Raw genomic sequence first — 12,100 nt, 5'->3', positions numbered from 1 at the left:
GACTTGCACGAAACTTCCTTGACTGCAGGTGACGTTCGGCGCAGTCATCCTCAGGTTTCAGGCACGTTGTACTCGGTTCAGGTTACATAACGGAATGTCTGCAGCCTGTATTTACTCGATGTTACATACATTGTCGCTCCTATCTCGGATTGTTCCGGTGCTCTCAGGGGCACCCGCCTCGGGCCAGCAGCAGGCAGAGAGCACCGATCAACAGTCGACTACCAATCTATCTGAAACAAGCACAGATAGCAAATAAAAAGGATTGCAATCTCGATCAGAATTGCAGCAAAACTAGATGAAAGCGCGTCAAAGGTGCTCACGTTGGGAAGGTGCCATACTATTACAATATGGATATTGGACAAAATGGACATCCCATGCATGTTAAGGCATACATACCTATGTATCTGCGTTCGGTTAAATGAAATATCAACGCTCCGGCCTCCTTTACCTGTTTAAGTAAATATAGATACACGTGTTTGGCCATTGAAAAAAGGCAATCACTGTCCTCCACAGCTGTTACGGCTTGTCAACAATCACTGGTACAGATCCCGGGGAGTGACCTCTCGTCGCCGGCCTATACGGTGACATTGAGCTCGGCCGCGGAAGTGCAGCCAGGAAAACTGTAACGTCTCGCCACACCAGGGAAACACGGTGGAGAGGGGCATTGAGCTCAGTCTAATTACAATGTGAGCCCATTCAGAGGATCCTGAGAAGCGCACCTACACGGGTGTCGTACACCTATGTAGGTACAAAGAGCGGATACAGCGAATGGTTTTCCTGCTAAGACAGGTTTGAAAATGTTTAGGTTTGTGGCAGCCGCATGAAGAAGCTTCACGAACCACGCTATTTACTGAATTGTTCCACTATGTCAATACCATTTATTCTCATATCACATGTTAAAGGAAAAGGGCCACCTTTAACATGGGGATTGAAACTGAGATAGCCATCTTGTAGCCCGTGTCCGAAAACCTCTCTGTCTACCTCCTTACGGCCGATTTCGGCCTCCATTCGTAGTTATCGGCAATTTTAAAAGAAAATATGCCAGGAATGCGTTCTTATCCCAGGAATGCGTTCTTATCCGACAATACAGCCACCCGCGGCGAGGCTTTGGTTTTTAACCAATCAGCTTGCAGCAGTACTGATCAGGCACGGATCCCTGTACTAGCGAGCAGACCACGAGCAGTTGCATTATTTTTCGTTGTCTGTTCTGGCAATCGGCCGGCGGATGAACATCCGCAATCGAATCTTGAAATCCGTCGCGCTGATTGGTGATGAGTTTCATGAGCTACTTTCATGAGGTCTATGAAAGTAAACCTATGCTATGCCCTGAACAGATGACATCTCGTTTGGTAGCCAATTGCTAAAATGCATTTTTATCTTACGCAAGGCAGTATACCATATTTTATACCGTGGCTCTGATCCGAAATCAGGGCATTTTTGTTCGAACAAATACCTATAATAAGTAATAACGATGAAGAAGTGCGTGATCCGCGGAGCAAACGACCTACGTCGGGTCGGGACTGATATGCGTGTGACTGTGCACAAGTAAGTACCTAGGTAGGTACCTAAATTCTTATTTATTGCAATGGCTCTTCTATTACTTTTGTTTTCACAGAACTCTCCCCTGGATTAGCAAACCCTTTTGAACTGTTCAGGCTTTCACAACTGAAATGCCAGACTGGATAAAAAAACGCAAGTTATGCCGAATATGTCATGCGAAGTGGCGTGATTGCGGCGTTGCCCCGAAAATTTCATCGCACATCCAGCATAATTTTGCATGCGTCAAATTCAGCGCATGGTGGCAGCTGAATTTTTAGGCGCAGGGTGACCGCATGGCGCATAATGTTTATGCAAATGGCTGTCACCGAATTTTTTGACACGCTGTGGTCAATCTAGCAGCAGACTTGCCCTGCGGGCGCTGGCAGGTCTGAAGAGAGTCGGAACTTCCGGCCTGGGCCTTGTTTCACCTTAAGATTCTACAGTGTGCCACACAAATTGTGGTATTGGGTTTACATGGGAACATTAACTAATTCAGACGCTCAGAAAGGGAAGAGCGTCTGACTCCGAGGCCCCGGAACGATCTGTCTGGTTGATATAGCCTTGGTCGGTAGATATGCACATGTGCTTTATGTAAAAGTGGCTTAATTTTGGTGCAAACAGGCACCCAACTTTCAGTGGAAATCATGCACTGGAATTTCAGCTCAAAATTGCTTGCTTCAAATTTTGGCGCATGAGGGGCTCACGGGCATCCGGCGTAGTGTATGGATGTTTTCCAGTCTGCTGAAAGGCAGAACTCAGACACATTTATCCAGCCCTTCAAATCCCATTTCCTGGTTGTGGTAACACCTACCTTTCCATGGGGGTTTGATTCATCTCTTGTCTACACAGTTTTCTTTCACTTATGTGCTGACAAGAAAAGGAAACTCACCAGAGCCCAGTTTCACCAAGTGCGGTAAACTCAATTTGGGGTAAACTACCAAACTACCCCACTACTTAAAGGAAAAGGGTCACCTTTAACATGGGGATTTAAACTGAGATAGCCATCTTGTAGCCCGTGTCCGAAAACCTATTTGCCTACCTCCTTACGGCCGATTTCGGCCTCCATTCGTAGTTATCGGCAATTTTAAAAGAAAATACGCCAGGAATGCGTTCTTATCCCAGGAATGCGTTCTTATCCGACAATATAGCCACCCGCGGCGAGGCTTTGGTTTTTTACCAATCAGCTCCAACCAGCTCAGCTTTAACCAATCAGCTTATCTGACACAATCCGACGAGTCTGTCTTCTGAACGCTGATTGGCTTGAGTGTGACGTCATCGCTATGCCATCATACAGTAGGTGCCGTAGAGAGTATCAACATAGTACCAATATGTTAAATAGTTTTAAATACTTTTTCGCGAATTGTGCACTTCTGGCACCAGTTTTAAAAAGAAAATGAAAAATAATAATGTCAAAATGAAAAACAACGATATCTTCATATTTCACGAAGGTGGCCCTTTTCCTTTAACTACAAAAACTACCCCAAAATTAAGTTTACCGCACTTGGTGAAACTGGGCTCAGTGGAGCTATTCAGCTTAATACACAGAGTATGTGTTGCATGGACTAAGCATGTGTTGACCCTTTTTTACTTTTAGGTTCCCGCTAAAAAAAGAAGTACAGAGAAAAGTGGATGAGGGTGTGTGGCATGACCAATGAGCCAAGACCACATGACCACTTAAACTTAACAAGAAGTGCGCACCATGATAAGCACAGTCAAAAACGTTTGCGTCTAAAGAACAGTGCTGTGCCGGATCAGAATGTAAGTTATTTTTTAAAAGTGATGAAAATGCCTGCAAAGTTATCAAAAGACTTTGAATATTGTTTTTGTAACACTTCACTCTAAAGTTATTCCTAGTACCAGACATTACAGCTTTAGTGCAGAGTCTTTATTTGTGATATTTTTAGCCAAAAATTATTACTAGTACCGAGCCCTTACAGCTTTACAGCCCTAGTACCTTGCCCTTATTTTCTATATTTTTTAGCCATTTCAACCTAACCGAATATCTGTATGTTTGTATGTTAGGTATTGTTTTGATCTGTATTTTATGCTACCTCCCTATAGGTAAGTTTTATTAAAACATGTGGTAACGGTGTGCTGATTTTTTACAGATTCCGTATACGCCTTGGGTTGCTGTCGCTGCTCGGTCACCCACAGATGAAAGTGATCAAGAAATGGACATCACTCAGGTAAGATTCAAGCGTCCTTTATTTTACACATAATACACAAGCAGTAGCACCCTAACCGCAACATATGGGAATGCATTGCCTGGTGGGTGCCTACTGCCTACCTGTATGCCAAGTTTCAGCTAAATCGCCCCAGTAATTACAGAGTTATTGAAATGGGAACAAATTCGGCACCTCTTCTTTTTGCATTTTGCACGTGCAGTGGGGGTCACTCACATAGATCAAGAGCATCCGACCTTTGGTTGAAGGGGTGCAGCTACCCTACAAAATTTACCGCAAGACCGCCCAAGCGGCTGCTGAGATGAGCCTCTCAAAATCACTTCTTTTGCAACTTTTGACAAATAACACCCTTGACTTTTCACGTGGCACGTGCCACGACGGTCCCTGTAATGTATCAAGAGTAGTCAATTACGGGGTAGAGGGAATAGTGCTAGCCAACAAAAAAAAAAAAGACCGCAGGCCAATCGGTCCAGCGCACAGTGGGGATTTTTCCGATCTAGCACGTATTTATTCGTAGGGGGCAAACCATAGGTAGAATTGTAGCCAGATTGTGCACAGATGTTGGCTGGTGTGTCCTGGTGAGAATTTTACCTGTAAATGTGCATAATCAACATATATAGGGGGTTCAATTGGACCCCCCGCTCAGCCGTTTGGCCCCTGATCAAGCTAGAGCTTCGCGGAAAAGTCAAGCGTGCTGCCTATGACGACATTAGGCCGAATATATCCAATTTCAAAGTCCAAGGTCATAAGCTGACTTTCCAAGTCAGTTTAATGACCTAACTAAAGTTGGGAAATCGAGACCTCTTGAATCTTCGCAAAGTTAGGGTGTTACGGGGTATTTTGGGGTGCTGATCACGAATGTCATGTTAGTTTTGATCACAGACGATGTCTTTATGCATTTAGGCCAGGTCGGGTCAGGTCATGTTAGATCAATTAGTAGGCGTCCTGCCGGCCATCCATAGAAGTGTCACCTACTACTGATAGCTTCGTAACATGGAACGAAGGCACTAGAACTACTTCGTAAATATTCAAATGGCTGCTAAAATCGAAATCAGCACCAAAGACTACCCTAGAAACAAGTAAAACTCGAAAAAGTGAACCAAGGTCATCAAAAGGTCAATGGCCTTGACTTGACCTTCACGTGACCTTGACACCCACCATTATGCATGGCACCAACATCATTTCACATATTTGAACGTTTAAAACCACAAAAAGACTGGAAACCGCGGATAATGTGAGCTGGCATACGCCGAATCGCGATTCCGGCCAAACATGGTCTCGAGAAATATGCCACAGGTCAAAGGTCAGTTGGGTCAGAGTCATGAAATTTTTAGGTTAGATGTAAAATTGATGATCTCGAGGGTACCGAAAGTTTCGGCGCGATCGGCCGCTTTTTGCGCGAGTAATTTGCGGAAAACCATTGGGTTTTATCCGACCCCTTCCCCCTCCCCCTCCCCACAAGTGCGATGGTTAATTAGGTTACGGTATGTATAATTTACGCTTGTCATCCTATTCCTAATGAATGTGTCTCAGAAAATATGCATCATATAAATCACGAAGTAAAATTATTCGCCTATGTCCGAAACATACCTATATCGTGCTGTTTGCCCTAGCGCTCCTCGAGTGGGGTGTTGTGAATATTCCGTGTTCAGGCAAGTTCCGGCAGCCAAACTAGGCGTTGTCTTGTGCAGAAGAAAGTGGCGAATTCGATAGGATATATTTCGGAGTGGAAAAGTGTGGAGGACATTGTTGATTTCCTACATTTATTTAGAATACCATTCCTTCAATATGGTGTCTGTAAGGGTTTTTTTTGTAAAGGGCATTTTTGTGACCTTAGTAAGGTTGTGGCATACTTTCTGTTTGCCATTCCATTCCTAATAAAGGTGCCTTTCAGACGATATGCAACTTTAAGACCTCGCAAGATTAAAACCAACAGGACAGGACAATGAAATTGAGCTATACTTTCGGGCCTTGCTGAGCCCATTGAGTAATCACGCATGAGTGTGAACTTTGGGCGCATTTTTCCTAGTTTTGCTGTGGACATACAGATAAAACAATGCCATATATGAAAAATTCAGACATTTCTTAGCCCTACTGACACAAAAAATAAACCAAAATCCAAAAAATATTTTTTGAATTAATAGGCGCTAGATCGGAAAAATCCCCACTGTGCAGCGGTTGCTGAGATATAAGCCTCTCAAAAGCGTTACAGGCCGGGCCGGGTCGGGCCGCTCATACTGAGCTTTTTCCGTGATATTGAAAAGACTTCGCTTCGCTCGCTCGCTCGTAATTAACAATTCATGGTTGACTATATGGATTAAGCTAAGTGATTGCGCTCTATTAGCACACTATCTAAGTAGCCCTTAATTGCTGCCGGTGCGTGGACTGTGAAAGTGAGCCGAGCTGTGACGCAAACCGTGCGCCTTTTTCAGGTGTGGGATCACTCGTGGAAGTTCACGGCGGATACGGAGCCGTGCATGCAGCTCTGGTTCGATCCTGCTCAGGGAAGCCCCAATGACGCCGTGGCGCGCATCTGGGCTGAGCGGGTGGTGGCGGCCGGTGCGCGGGCGCTGCCGCGTGGCTGGTGGCCGCGGCCCTGGCGGCAGCGGCCCGCTCCTGACCCGGTCGCCCTGTGCCGAGCACAGAGCGCCGACTGAGGTCAGTCTTGTGATCGAGCTTCCGCGCCGGAGGTGGAACAGGTGGAGCTGGCGGTCACCTGCGCGGGCTCGGCGGCCTGTAAGCCGTGCCGAGACGAACCGCGACACTCTTGCTAGATCTGCACCCCATTGTAATCTTCTGTAGTCGATATTCGGTAGGTACTCAATGCTCATTTTTCTGATATTAGACGAGTGGCGGGTTTTGATGTTACATTGGAGACTGCTGTCTCGGGTGGCCCGACAGTGTTCGATTGTGGTGTAATGTAGATACATAGACGGGATGCCGCGGCTCGGATTCGTAGCTGGACTACCATGTGCCTGTCGATTGAGATGCTTTGCCTGGCGATTGAGATGATTCGGGGCGCGGCCCCACACTGACGCCATGGTGCAATGAGTGATTGGCGACAACTAAGCAATTATGTACTTTTGTAGAACACATGTTTTCATGGATACGAGAGGCAGTCCTTTTTTCGCTAGCAGTCATTTGGTTCACGATACTTTCGATACCGACAAATATGTTCGGGCGGCCGGTCCGTCCACAGCTAATGCGTGCTTGCCCGCCGATGCCTAACGGAGCGCTGTGCTGTCTACGCTCACTGGTCGCTGGCCCGAGAGCCGTTCGGTTGCTGCTGTTAAAACAGTTCTCACAAAAACACGCTGGCTGGCTGCCAGTTCTTCACCAATGAGAGGCCCAGTAGCATCAGCAGGTAGCATTGTTTAATATTACTATTCCATTTTGTTTACCCATATGTCCGACCTAGAGCCGACTGGTAAAAAGCGGCAACCGAGCAGCCCTCCGCAGCGCTGCAGATCATGTACGCTCGATTATACACAATATATGTGTCTTTCTTGCACACAGAGACATGACGTTTTGTAGAGCTTTTATATCGCTTGTGGCTGAAAGGAATATTGTACATTTTAGAGCTTTCATATACGCGAGAAAATATGGTGCAAAAAAACATTTATGAAGCCTGTTGAATTTTAAAGGTTGTTGGGGCATTTCACAGACTGTGTCGGTGGGCAGGGCAGCCCGGCCCCGGCCGCCGCCGCCGCCGCCTCCTTCACTGGTATGTGGCAGGGACGGAAGCTTCGTATTGATATACCGGGGTGCAACTCAAGCAGCATATCACCTATCAAACAACCTTCGGTTATGAAGTGAATGAAAACTAAATATTATGTATAACTGTGATCTGCGCTGCGGTGTTTCCAAAGTGGAGGAAGTACGGGGAGCTGGACCCGGACTCGATGAGCCCTCTACTACGGATCTGGGTCTTCGCAGCTGATCGTCTGTGAATGAGAGATCATATGATACCAATGCATACCGAACGGATCAAAAACAGTGCCATTATATATTTGCAATTCTACAGCTTTACGTAAACCCATCCTATTGAATGCATTAATACGCGTTGATTTGACAACTGACATCCGGTTGAAGGCGTTTTTTTTCGGCCAACAGCCGGCCAGCAGTTGTTGCAGGCCGGCCTCGTTGGGAAGCAGGTTCATTTTCCGACAGCCACTGCGTGCGGAAGCACTCTCTGATGGCGCGGACGGCGTAACAGTAGGCCCGAGTGGTGGCAGAGTCGAGCGTCGCGGCGCGGCAGAGCGCGCGGCGCGGCCGCCGTCTGTTCCAGCTCGGCGTCGGCGCGCCCCTCGGCGAACAGCAGGTGCAGCTGACGGTCGGCCAGGCAGAAGCCGCTGATGCCAGGTGTGCTGACGTCGCCGGGCCGGCGCGGCGCGGCGCCCTCGGCCGCCGCCGGGCTGGGCGGCTCGTTGAGCTGCTGGATGAGCTGCAGCACGCCGCTGCGCTGCAGGCCGCGCTGCGAGACGACGGCCAGCAGGCGGCCGTAGGCGCAGCGCGCCGGCGCCGGCCGCGGCAGCAGGTCCAGCGGCACGGCCAGCGACACGGAGACGGACAGCTGCGCCGCCGACTGCAGCAGCTGCAGCGGCCCGAACGGCGGCGGACACGTGCCGCGCTCAATGTCGGCCGCCGGAGAGGCAGCCGGTCCGGCCGGCACCGCTGTCAGCGGCACCTCCACACTGAGCAGACGCACGCCGCGCGTCAGGGCAGAGACGTCCACCACCACCTGCCGCGCACACAGAGGGCCGACAGTGGTGACAGCGCGCGGCGGGTCAGACCTCACAGTGGGGATAGCGGCAGCGGGTCAGACACCCTTATAGAACAGCACGGGGCGGAGCCGACAAAAGAGGACGAGGAGACGGTCATACAGCCGACTGAGGTCCGGGCACCGACTGACTCAAAGTGAACATGTCACACATTTCTAAATGGCTTCTGTAGGACGGAATAGTGTCTCTTCCTTCCAAGGCTTACTTGCAGAATAATATGGAAAGACACAATTTTACAAGTTGTGTTTTTATGACATAAGTTCTTTATAACATTTCAACACGCAAACATCATACCTTGACAATTGTTCACGATGAAGATCATGCAGGAACATTTCATATTTAGTCACCCTTGATTATTTTGTTGATAGTGATGCGAAAGGCAAATTACCAAAGTATATATTTGCAATTATTTGAGTTAATAATTTCAACTTTTTTTGTGTTGAAAATTGACTTTTGAAACAATAAAGGCAAATGAATTATCAGTGTCTGGAAAGGTGCAATGCTGAAAGCTTCTTATTACATTCTAATTTATATCTAAAGCTTTGTGATATCCAAACTCTCAGAAATAACCAGGGACGTAACCAAGGAGGGGGGAGGGGCACGGGAGCCATGCCCTCGTGCCCCTTCCCCCCTCGGTGATGGCGATTTTTTTAAAAAATAAAAACAGCTGTGACACACCCCCAAAATAGTGGGCCTAATCAGAGAAATTTTCCTTTTTTGGAGGGGGGTACAACACTAGGCCACAACCTGTGACCCCCCCCCCTGAGCAAAATCCTGGCTACGTGCCTGGAAATAACAAAGCACATCCTATCCTTTGATGTTGGACGCAAGAGCCAAGTTGCTACGCGCCCTAACCCATAACAACAACAACATCCTATCCTTTGATGCCACTTACCAGCAGCTTTGCGCACTACCAAACAGCCACCTTTGGGCCTTTGTTGTTCTTGTTTTGGGCATTGTCAGTGGTAACTGGAAATAATCAGACATGATGGTCAGAGTAGGGAATGTGACTACAACAAAAATCATTTCATTCCTATAAAATAGACATGATTTAATAGAAGACCTTCTTCTTAAGAAAGTGTGTCATGGATACCAGCTAATCTGTATGGTATTTATCTCCAGTATTATCATATAGGCAGGGATGCGGAGCCGGAGCCGGAGCCGGAGCCGGAGCCGCCGGAGCCGGCATATTTTGCCCGGAGCCGGAGCCGGAGCCGGAGCCGTGAAACAATATAGCCCGGAGCCGGAGCCGGAGCCGGAGCCGTCAAAAAAGGGGGCGACTCCGGCTCCTTTTCTTAAGAGGAAACAATTATTTACCTTGTTCGGTTTGACAGTACAAGGCGTAAAACAATGTGGTATTCAAAAAAGCCTTGTTATACAAATGCAGAAGCAACGTGTACCAATCCCATCGCCTTTTTTCTTCCACCCGTATTTAAGATCGCATAGGGGATGTACTGAGTAGAAGCCGGAGCCGGAGCCACCGGAGCCGGAGCCGCCGGAGCCGGATCATTTTACTCGGAGCCGGAGCCGGAGCCGGAGCCGCCATGATATTTCACCCGGAGCCGGAGCCGGAGCCGGAGCCGCCATGATATTTCACCCGGAGCCGGAGCCGGAGCCGTCTGAAATTTCCACGGCTCCGCATCCCTGCATATAGGTATAACAATTATCACCACCCGCCACCATTGAATGTAGGTTTTAGGTTGTAGGTTGTAGGTGGTAGGTTGGGTATCGGTAAAGCTGGTGTCACCGTCAGCGCTAACCGGTAAATGTGTAGATAAAAGGAATCTTAAAAACAATCTAACCTAACCTAACCTTACCTACTGACCTGCAACCTACCTACCCACAACCTACCAAACTAATATACGCTGACAGTGATGCCAGCTTTACCAATGCCGTACGTTGTAGGTTGTAGGTAAGGCTAGGTCAGGTAAGATTATGTTTCATTATATATTTACTGAGAAGACGGCTGAATGCTCTTGAGACGTGGCTATACATTTACATTTTGTAAGTAATTTTCAGGTTTCAATGAATATTTCCTAGTGGAATGTTTTGAAAACCATTCTAAATGATGACCTTTAGCATTCCATAGTACTTTAAAGCTAATTAACCACATCGCCAATGCTAGGTCACATTGCATGCCTACTTCCACCGGCAGCTCCATGGGATATATGATAGGCAGGGGTAAATGGAATATTTTTTATTAATATTCTTGAAGAAAATTATAGGCATGAAAAGAAGATGATCTGCCTTTGAGATTGATATGTGATGCCTACTTTGGAGGAACATCATAATAATTACACAATCATAAAAAATGCAATGTAACCAAACAGCCGCTTATGCCGCAAAATGAGAATCAAGCCAATCACTGAGGACAAACAATTTCAAACCACCAAAACTATATTCTTGCTATTCACCAATAATCCTAAAATAGCGTTCCATGGCCATTATATCCATCTTTCACCCTTACCTTCGACAGATAACTAGCGCCACGGGCAGACACACGGGGCGACAAGTTGTTTACAACCGCTACAGTCCGACGAGTCTATCCTCCTCAAGGCTGATTGGCTTGAGTGTGACGTCATTGCTATGACATCATACAGTAGCTGCGGTAGAGAGTATAAACATAGTACCAATATGTTAAATAGTTTGAAATACTTTTTAGCGAATTATGCACTTCTGGCACCGGTTTTGAAAAGAAAATGGAAAATAATAATGTCAAAATAAAAACCAACGATATCTTCATATTTCAAGAAGGTGGCACTTTTCCTTTAAGTGCTAATGGTGTGATCTGTTTATAATCGCATGTTAGCATCCAAGTAAAATAATAAGTCCGGCAAGTCAAAGTGCATACTGGTAATCGCAATACATTGCCCTCTCTGAGCCCAATCGGAAAGAGGTGGTCCCACCAAGGCTGTGTCACGAGGGTATAAGGATGATGTGTGAGACGCTGAAGGCCGGGGCACGATACAGATTCAAAAGGTGTAGGGGCACATTTGGGGGCACATAGTCATTGTAACTCAAAGGAACGGTTGCACAGGTATTGAGCATGAATGAAAGGACGAAAACACCCTTTCCCCCAAAGTCGGAAGACGTTTCGCCACGGCCAACTCAATCAGTGCAAACGTTTCGTCTTGGTGATTCTATTAGAATATGAAATAATATTTTCGGAGTATCTTGAGTGATATATATTGAAAAATTGATAGCAAATATTTCGATACTCGTAGTGGTACCCTTTTCAATGCAATTTACATATATAAAAATCAAAATGTCTGTATGAAACGCGTCAGTCACGCTTTAAGGGCTATTGCTCCGGAACGGTGCGGGCTACGGGGGTGGAATTTTGGACTAAAGTCGGACGCGTGCATCTGTTTGTCGTATTAAATTTTGGTGGGGGTGCGCTTGCCGGTTTGCACGTGGCGGGCGCATCTTTGCGGAATTTTGGGCCGCGGCCGGCGCCGAGCAGACGGCACGCGCCCTAGGCTCAGATTGTTCGCTGCGAAAATGAGGGAAAACAGAGTCGGAGGTCGTTGACCTTTGGCAATGAATACCGGACCAGGGCACCGCCGGCCAAGAGGAGACGCCAAATTTATTCTGGCC

General features: G+C 47.2%; 1 protein-coding gene across 1 annotated transcript; it reads right to left on the bottom strand.

The window, feature by feature from the left end:
• Positions 1-6,900: 6,900 nt before the first annotated feature.
• LOC122374026 lies at positions 6,901-10,664 on the bottom strand. The gene is made up of 3 exons (XM_043352531.1): positions 10,647-10,664; positions 9,399-9,413; positions 6,901-8,463 (listed from the first exon to the last, which is right to left on the bottom strand). The coding sequence occupies exons 1-3, from the start codon at positions 10,662-10,664 to the stop codon at positions 7,879-7,881; spliced, it is 618 nt and encodes a 205-aa protein (XP_043208466.1). The 3' UTR covers positions 6,901-7,878.
• Between the last annotated feature and the right edge of the window lie 1,436 nt (positions 10,665-12,100).

The sequence above is a fragment of the Amphibalanus amphitrite genome, unplaced genomic scaffold, assembly GCF_019059575.1.
Source record: "Amphibalanus amphitrite isolate SeventyFive unplaced genomic scaffold, NRLGWU_Aamphi_draft 001588F_arrow, whole genome shotgun sequence".
In the NCBI taxonomy this organism is placed as follows: domain Eukaryota; kingdom Metazoa; phylum Arthropoda; class Thecostraca; order Balanomorpha; family Balanidae; genus Amphibalanus; species Amphibalanus amphitrite.
The sequence above is the reverse complement of the archived record's forward strand: the minus strand, read 5'-3'. Positions and strand labels throughout refer to the sequence as shown.